At 44.8% G+C, this 10000-nt stretch overlaps 1 protein-coding gene across 1 annotated transcript in view; it reads left to right on the forward strand.

Moving 5' to 3' along the window:
* Positions 1-10000, forward strand: part of wnt10a (wingless-type MMTV integration site family, member 10a) — a gene marked incomplete at both ends in the record, with an annotated part of 14979 nt that overhangs the window by 4264 nt on the left and 715 nt on the right. The window contains one exon of the mRNA XM_084478872.1: positions 4100-4473. Coding sequence (XP_084334998.1) covers positions 4100-4473 — 374 coding nt within the window. The remainder of the gene's footprint in view (positions 1-4099; positions 4474-10000) is intronic.

Here is a 10000-nt window from a genome sequence, read left to right on the forward strand (position 1 = left end):
AATACGCCATGGTCCTGCGGTGAGTGTATGAAAGTGGTGTTAAGCTTTTTACTACTTTTTAATTGAGCAGGGTTTTCTTTAGAAATTTGGTTTAAAGCATAGATATTACCAGGTTATTCAACTTTAAATCTTGACTCAATTTAGACAGGTTAAGCCCTATAAACCCTTAACACCGGCAGTGTCTTCAGCTCTCATTGGGTGGCTGGCCTGGGACGGAGTTCTGAAGGGCATTCCGTTGTGACAGGAATCATTGGACATTCTCTCAGACCGCCCTTTGCTATTCTATGAACAGCTCCAAGCGTGGCAGGTACCTTCCACCTCTGGGTGTCTTTGTTTGGGTATCTCATTTTACTACAGGTGGGTCTTCTGTGGCTCGGGGCACTTATCTCCATGTTGATGCAGAACTTTTATGTTCAATCCCGTTTAGCCTGCATTAAAAAGTAGGCTAAAGTCAGTCAGGCCAGAGATCTATCTCCCTCTCTCTCTCTGCCTCTCTCACTCACTCTCTCTCCCTCACTCACTCTCTCTCTCGCTTTCTCAAGCTCTTCCTTCCTCTTCTCCTCCTTGATCTGCCTGAGCTCTCTGTCCCTCGCCAGGGCTTCTCCTAATGCATCTACTCTTCTTGCCGGTGCAAGTGCTTGTGAATTTGCTCTCAGCACTTTCCCAACTCTCGGCGGCAAAAGCAGAAACCTGTTTAGTGGGTTTCTGTAACACAAAGTGACAGTTTCCTTTGAATCTTTCATTCTTTTTGCCACTTCCTCTGCCATCAGTTCAGCCGGGCGTGCCTTGACCGGTAAATTATTTGTAAGATTGATTTGTTCCCGGCCTTCCGGCTGGTCCGTGTCCCGCGGCCTACTGCCGAGTGACGCTGGAGCTAAAACAGTCCCTCCTCGCATGAGGCTCAGGGCTGAGCATAAGTGCCGTTCCTACCCCCTCCGGGGGGGTAGGAACAGACACTGACACACGCACACCAGTACGCACACCAGTACGCACACCAAACCCCCACGTAAGTATATCAACCTATAGACACACATATCACACATACATGCACATGCACACACATGCACAGGCACACAAACATAAACATAAACACACACACACACACACACACATCAATATCCTATAGACACACATCTCACACACACATTTGTGTAATAAATATGTATCCTTATTTAAGTCAATTGACTTTTGATTGAACAACTCTACAGTTCTGTCTTAGAATCAGTTTTTTGTCTTAGAATCAATCTTTTGCACTATGTTTGTTTGTTGTTTGTTTTTGCACCACCACACCAAAAAGAATTCCTTGCATGTGTAAACATACTTGGCAATAAATAAGATTCTGATTCTGATTTTGATTCTGATTCAGCGCACATTAATTTTTTGCAAGCTTCCTATGGCGAGGAAGGCGTCATGTAGATGGAGGATACACATATGCAGCCAGCAGCCTGGTCCATTCAGAATGCACTCGGGCTATGTGGACTTGGGGAGTAGCCGTGATCTTGGGGAGTAGTGTGTGCAGCTGCTGAGGAAGTGGCCTGTTGGAGGAGGAAGCGGACCTGGTAGTCAGCGTTCACCCGGGCTGTTCGGTCTGCTCTGGCAGTGGGGAGCCCCGATAGGGCCTTCCATCCAGGTTTCAATAGCCCCATTCAGTCGTGAAACAATTCATGGGGTATAGCTTTTTCGTTGACCATAAAGCTTGCTAGCCGTTATAGCTGCATACCGAAATGTTCATCCAAGTATTGGCTACAACTTCCCGAAAGGTTTATTTGATTAAGTTTGGGACTTTGAGTATTCACTGTAAGCGGAGGGTACAGGATCGAAATCCAGCCCTAAAAACAGCCATACAGCGTTCTAGTATGCATCACCGGTTAAGCTAAAGTTAGCGCTGCCGGGTCTCCGAGCCAAATCACCAGCTCTCTAATCCCGCAGCAGTTGTCACAACGAGACGGTCAAATTTGATCGGCCGTGTGGCATGCTATTTTAGCATACTGCCAAATGTCTGTATAGCTTTCACCATTAACTTTAAAGTCATACATATTGCAGTAATAGATTTGATTTATATTAATATGTATAAATGTACAGAATGTTGCCTCCTGAAGTTAAGAGGGGGGCAGCGAAAGTCATTCTGGGTAACGGAGGAAAAGAGAACAATGGAGCAGAAAAAGAGAAATAGCATTTAAACCGTTTTATCCGCCTGAATCACTTCCCCCCGCGAGCGGTGAGCAATAAAGCCTGAGTGGTTTCTTCTTATGTGTTCTTTACAAGTTTCCATTATAATCTTCCCTATTTTCTCCATCAGTAAGCGATTGCCAGCGTGTCTGTTCCTAAAGGAGCTGAAGGGCGCCTGCTGCAACCCACTGAACTGAGGTCCAATTAGAAACACACGGCGAGGGAAATGTCTTATCGTTCCCATGTACATATGGCTTCTTCCTAGCACGTGCACCTGTGCGTGTGGATGTTTGCGTGTGTATTCCTGTGTCCATGGGTGTGTCTGTGTGCGTGTTCATGTCGGCAGCCGCGTGTCACAATTACAGAAGTCGTAATACGGGAAAAAAATAGGTGTTTTAATAATTGAAAAAGGAGTGGGATGTGATTATCAAGTGAAGATGAAAGGATAGCATAGCATAGTAGCATAGTATTTACTTGAACATTGTCATCTTACGTATGCTTCTGTATTCCTAACCTGAACCATATTGTTGGGGTGAAACACAAACATAACAATAACCTAACCATCAAACATCAAAGTAAACCAAATGTCAGCCCACTAGATGCACATTGCCATTAAATCTTCATCACGTACAGGGACATATTATACAGTAGAGGAGATGTAGAGAAGAGCCACGCTTCTGTGGGTATTTCATTACAAATAGGTTTCCAAATACACGATGAGTCAGCCATGCTTTGATGTTTGCTAACCACAAACACAGCCCAGCCTGCCCAGGCCAGCGCAGCTACCCGACTAGCTTAGCGCTTTGGACCAGCAAAAATCTTCATGATAGAGCTGAAGACTGCCTCTGACATTATCCATTCCTTACCTCTGCTACTGTACTGTTACCGTAACCGCAAATATTTAGAAATCAAATAAAGTCAAATCAAATCTTTAGCAGCACTGCCAAAAAGGAGAATGTTGTAGCTAACTTCTAATTGTAGTGCGTCTTATTGTGTAGACATTTATGTATATACAGTACATAGTACATACAGCTAACACTCTTTTGGTTTGGTTGTTCTCTATGCATGGTGGTGAAGGCGGTTGGAGACCATGGCCTCTTTATGAGCATGATGTCACACAGTTCTCTGATGGGAGAGGTCTGCTCACTTTCAGATGCTCCTCAGAGATGCAGCATGGAAATGTTTGGCAACTGCTCATTTCACTTTTGTCCTGGAAGTTCCTCGCTGCGTCCACACTCTGGCCCTGTGTGTACGGTCCTGACTTCACTAACCTGTTGTATAACATAATTTTACGTGTAGGAAACACTGCATGTGAACCAGCTTTTAAAAGCCAATTAAGCAAAAAGACTTTAAAGAAATAAGTGAGTCAAGTTTTTCCTCAAGATTTAGAGTTTGGGAACCAAGTTAGCTAACTTTGGAAACTTTTATAAGGGAAGAGGGGGTTGTTTATGCTACTTCTGCCGTTAATATAGGATAAATACAGGAAGAACCACCACAACTGTAGTCTCCTTGAAGGTACCACAGTTTGTTTTGGAGTTATAGTAGGCTGCATCACAGAGATGGATTATATATAGATGTGGTCCCACAAATGACATGACCTATCACTGCGGGTGTATACGTGTGCTTTGTTTTGCAGCTATGTTTATCATACCCCACCATATCTTTTAGGGTTTTCCACTAAAAAAACAACCACTCACTTCAAGATAATGTCATGTCCATCAGCATTCATCAACCTGCGGACATCCCGTCAAATTGACACTGTGGATGCAGATTGTGGTCAAACTTTACTGACTGTGTTTGAACCAAAGACCATTTCTATTGCGAGCCCGAACAATCCTGGACTATCCTGCCCCTCTCTAGATGATCCCTCTTCTACCCAGTCATCTCTCACCCGTAACCCTTCACGCCCTCTTCCCCCCCCCCACCTCAGGCTTCCGTGAGAGCGCCTTTGCCTACGCCATCGCGGCGGCGGGCGTGGTGCACGCCGTGGCCAACGCCTGCTCCATGGGCAAGCTGAAGGCGTGCGGCTGTGACGACAAGCGGCGCGGCGACGAGGAGGCCTTCCGCATCAAGCTGCACCACCTGCAGATGGAGGCCATCCACCGCGGCAAGGGCATGGTGCACGGGGTCATGGAGCACTTCCCCGCCGAGCTGCCGGGGCCCCAGGACTCCTGGGAGTGGGGCGGCTGCAGCCCCGACGTGGAGTTCGGGGAGAAGTTCTCGCAGGACTTCCTGGACGCCCGCGAGACCTACAAGGACATCCACGCTCGCATGAGGCTGCACAATAACAGAGTTGGGAGGCAGGTAAGAAGAGTGTGTAGGGGAGTGGGGGTGGGGGGGGGGGGTGGGGGGGCAGGAATGGGAGAAGACTGCCAAAGGTAGTTTGTTGTTGTTTGGGGAGGGGTGGGTTGTTTAGTCTAGGGCTGGGCTGTAATTATACAGTAGGCACACTATCCGTAACGGACGTTTTATTAGGTACAGTTCATGGCCTTAGGATTTTGTCGCTCCCGCATTTCTTGCGAGCGAGCACAGACATCAATCACTTGATTCTGTGTGTGTGTGTGTGTGTGTGCGCGACTATGCGTGTGTGTGTGTGTGTGTGTGTGTGTGTGTGTGCTGCGACTCTGCGTGTATGTCTCTACATGCCTGCCTGTGCCTTTTTGTAAATGTTTGTTCCACTCTCCCTTTATTATTTTCTGTGCTGAACAAGTTTCCCGGCCACATTGGGATTTTACTCATTCCCTCGTGTAGTAAAAAACACATCCACAGGATTTCATGAGGTTTACCAGATCGTTCTAAGACAAATTTAAATGGCCAAATTATATGTCTTCTCCGTTTTATGTCGACTGCTGTTGTTTACCAAATGAAGTAACAAACTAACAAAAAACATTTAATTAGAGAAAGTTGTATGTTATCACTTGATTGTAATATACTGCACATTGACCAGCAATACGCGTGTTAGGAACTCAGATGATTGGCTGGATGGATGGTGAAGAGAGCTATTGTCAATTTTACAATAGCTTCCACTGTATACGGCTCTGAAAACAGAAGATAAACAGCTGTAGAGTGGGTGTACTTTGGGCCTGAGGGCCAGTGATCACGTCCCACAACGAATAACACACTTTGATTTTGTTGGCGAGATCCACAATAGAGCCAATCACTCCAGAGTCCCAAAGCCTGGAAGTGAACTTCTCTGGGCCTATGGGTTCCCTCGACAAATGTCAGAAATATCCATTTTCCCTCCCACCGGGTTTCCCTGTTTGTGTCAATGAAAGAAATAACCCACTGGCCGTAGTCCATTGGCACTTTTGGCCGCACCGAGTCAAACCATGCTGCTCTGAATTGCGTTTTTTCGTTCCCCGTTTAAACAAGTCGCACTGTGCCAGGTCGCGCCCATTGGACCGTCTCCGGAGTCGGGCCAATATATAATGTCTTTTAAATTAATACTATCAGGAGTTTAATTCATCAGGAGGCCATCATTTAAAACAAAATAGCCTACAATAAGGCTGTGTGTTGTTCATCAACTCAAGACAAGTGCTTCATCAGTTGAATCCCTGTTGTATTGGACATGAGAATCCCAGCCGTACTGGGCTGTGTGCCGAGCCAGGCCAGGCCAGTACAGTATAATGACTAACGAGGTCTACACTCACAAAGGACCATGGAATGTGACTTGATTTGTTGATCAGGAGTTGGCTTAATAATGAGCAATAGGGCAGGGCGATAGGACAGAGATATGAAACTTTTTTTCCTTGATTTCTACGGAAATGATCGTATAAGTATTTGTTTGTTCTTCTTAATTCCATGGAAAAAACGTCATTGCACAAGACATACAAACAAAGCATATTTTATGCAATCACAAAGTGGGACCGATACGGTAGACTTAATAGGAATCCGGCCACTGCTTTCTGTGTTACACCACCCTGCAGCGGCGGGGATCACTGTGGTGGCAAGGCGCAGTGACAGCAGCACGGGGAGACACATCAAATCAAGTTTATTTATCATGTGGACAGCAGTCAGATGTATACCCTGCAGAAAAATGCTCGGTTTGCGAGGTCCGCTCAACAACAAAAAAGAAAGGGAACAGAAAAGCGACGGAGAGCGATATTAAAATAACTTAAGAACAAAATATGAATAGTGCAAATAGTGCAATAAATAAATATAAGCTTATTGCTTTTAGGTAGAAGCTGTTTGGGAGTGTGTTAATGTAGGACTGGACGCTCCGGTACTGTTCGCCGGCCGAGTGGAGAGCACCAGTCTGTGGCTGGGGTGGCTGGGGAGCCTTAGTGATATTCCGGGCCTTGCTCAGTCATCTTCTGGAGTAGATATCTGATATCAGAGTCGGCAATTCCGAGGCTAACACTTTGAGCCAACCAGTTTCCCCACAGCCCTCCCCCTCCCTCGGGGTGAGGACACAGAGATGTAAATGACAGAGATAAGCCGTGATAGCTCCCAGCAACCATAGCGCCGCACAGACAAGGAGCAGCCCCAGATTGCTCATTGTTCTTTGCTTCCTCCTGTGTAATTTGGGCCTGTATCTCTCCATCAGTTTACTTCTGGTTTCCTTGATTATGCAGACAAAACACTGAATGTGGAGGGAGGAGGGATGTGCCGGACGCGGCCCCCGCGAGGCGGCTCCCGGCCTAGAGGCCCAGGGCCCTCTCACACCTACACTTTGGTAGACTCGCTTCAGGAGGGAAGTTGACACTTTGTAGAATTTTAATTTGGTTGCGTTAGCGTTCATACTGGACTCTTTACGTTTCTCTGCTGATCAAAGTGTTTAAAACGTTGCTTTAAAAATTTTTTTTGAACATTCACCAACTGACCAAAATATGTCTTTCGTTTGTGCTCTAATCACAAGTTACAAATGTCTCAAATGGCTTCACAGACCCTCTGCTTGAGAACGGTCCCCATCTTAAAGTTAGTTCACCTATACCTGAGTTATCAGGGCTATGAAGAGAGCTATGAGGACTCAGGAATGCAAACTGTAAATGAAACAGAACCAGGTAGAAGCCTGTGGGTGAAATGTTGGGTATTGCCATTGACTCAATGAACAGACAGTATGCAGTTAAACCCTCAAAGCGATTTCCATTCCAACATAATGAGGTCGATAGAGTTCTGTACTAAGTCAATGAGAATGATTAATGATTTGCTGTTTTTGCCAAGAATCTCTCACCTGCAGTGATGAATTTTTATGTGAGAAAAGCCATTAGTGGGCAGGCTGTGTCTTATGTTGAAGGACTGATGCACAAGACAAGACAATGAAGCCAAAGACGGTTGAAACAAAGACTTCTAAGAACGTACAGTAAAGTTTATTTTACCGCGTGTTGCAGGAAGCCATAACTCATGAGGCACAATGCATGCTGAGGAGGGCGGTTTTGCAGAAGAATTGTTTTTCAATACCTTACAAATACATGTCATGATGATAGCTCAAGCACAGTGATTTGAAGGTTCAAGGCAGTGTTCAGAGCATTGATGCGCAAAAGAAAAATAAACCCTGTCCAATCGTCCTCAGCATTACGTGAACCGTCATAGTTATGCACACAGCCATGCATATCAAGTTCAGAGACATGGAATAATCAGGGAGAAAATCAAAACTTTCAAAACTAAATGGAATGTTAACGGTCAAAGAAAGAAGCGAGGGTAGTGTATGGCCCCAAGGTGGATAACAAGACCAAGTTGGCTGTGTATTAATCAATGATGGCTGCTCCCTAACGGCGAAAGAGGTAATCATTTAAAGAAACATTACTTCACTGTTGTCAACTGTAGTAAAAATCGGACACACATAGGTTCATTAACCTTCACTCCCTAGTTCCACTTTAATATAGCTACTGTTACAGCCTGTGGTCCATATGGTCTTACTGTGGAGCTTCATATTTGCTGGGTTTACAACCTAAAGGCTGCAGCCTAGCCTTTTTAACAAGAAACAACTCCATGACCCCTCTGACCTCATGGTCGCTCGTTTGAGTCCCAAGCGTCTCAGCGGGCATCAAAGCGACGCCCCTCATTTCGGAGAGACAATCTTTTGCGGTGAACAAGGCTTGGAGACGGTGAGGTCCCGGGTTCAGCCCGTCAGACACCGGGCGGTGACCTGGGAGGACCTTGGAGAGTTTGAAGTGAACAAGCGTCCTTGTACTTCCATACTCTGCCCGCTCATGTCGCTTCTTCAAACAGAATGCGTGACCCCCTGTGATCTCCTCTTGCAGAACCTGCAATCTCAAAAATTGAATAATGTCAGGAATTTACTCAAAACATACACAAAACTATATTATCATGGCAATATTTATGTGCATAAGATACACATACAGACCCCTTTTTATCACAAACACAAATGTTATGTCATCCAAATATATATATATATATATTTATAAATTGTATATATATGTATAAATATATATAAATATAAAAATATAAATATATATATTATATATATATACAGAAATCCTCAAGCCACATTAAGATACGCTCTTAATAAGTGCCTCCTGAAACATTGAATACTGGCAGTCTGTACTATTAGGAAAGGAATCTGAATGATGAGATGTGAGCACTTAGGGGTGAGGGCATCTTGCTCAAGGATGCCTGCAGGAAGAGTGGGGAAATTGGGCTTTGAATCAAGAACGTTATGGATCTGAGTCAAACGGCCTAACATCTAAACGACCTCGCACCGAGTCCTGTCAAGTACTGTCTTCAAAAACTATGCAGTCTTCTTGACACTTCCAAATACCACACGTATCTCACCCATGTTTCTGTAACGCTGCATTTAATTGAGCTGGTGCAGGTGTATGTTCAAATGGAGCAGGCAGCACGTGCCCGCACACCTCTCTCCTACTGTTACCAATGCACTCTGGTCTCTCTGTCGGGCCTGTTGAGAAGCATGGCCTTTAGTTGTGCAGGTTTTAGGATGAGCATTAGTTGATGTGTTGGGAGAACAATGATGATGATGATGATGATGATGATGATGATGATGATGTAGTAACTGTTGGAGACTTAAGACAGCCAAGTCTTGCTTCACACAAAATGGCCCTTCAGCTCACTGAAACAAAGCTTTTGAAGAACTCTTTCCATGGTGGAGATCGTTGCCAACTCTTTCTGTGTGTTCATATCACAAAAGAGTATCATCATGACCTTGATTTACACATGGCCAAGTTGACCGGCTGGTTGTGTTAGGTTTAATGAGATGGTTACAAGTCAACCTAGAGTAACCTCATCATTACATCACTGTTCTGTGTGTTCACTGAACAAAATGAATGTTCATATACAGTACGTGTGGACTTAGGCTTGTTTCTGCGTCTAGCATCCAGGGCTCCCTTGTAAAAGAGATTTCAATATCTCAATGGGACTTCACCTGGTTAAATAAAGGAAAAAAATAAATAATTAATATTATTTATATTTATATTTATTATTATATTATATTAATATATATGTATTAGAGAAAGGCTTTCTCAAGACGTGCTGCTAAGAGTTGATACTTATACTCAAGTCAGTTATAATGTGATCTTACCAAACAATCACTGTACTCTAATCTAACAAAGAAATAAGTGCAGCTTGAGAAAATGAATCCACAAAGAGAGAAAAAAAAGAGGGAGGAACCAGGGTGGGGGTGGGGGGGTGGGGGGGGGTGGGGGGGGGGGGCGCAGTGTGTAAAGTCTGACTCATTAAGGTGCTGTCACCGAGCACTGTTCACCTTGATCACTTCAAACAGGAGGAGAAAAAAAACATAAACCCCAAGCACACCACATGCCTGCATGCGCCCGCACACACACACACACACACACACACACACACACACACACACACACACACACACACACACACACACACATGCATATACATA

The sequence above is a fragment of the Micromesistius poutassou genome (assembly GCF_964030765.1).
Source record: "Micromesistius poutassou genome assembly, chromosome: 14".
In the NCBI taxonomy this organism is placed as follows: Eukaryota; Metazoa; Chordata; class Actinopteri; order Gadiformes; family Gadidae; genus Micromesistius; species Micromesistius poutassou.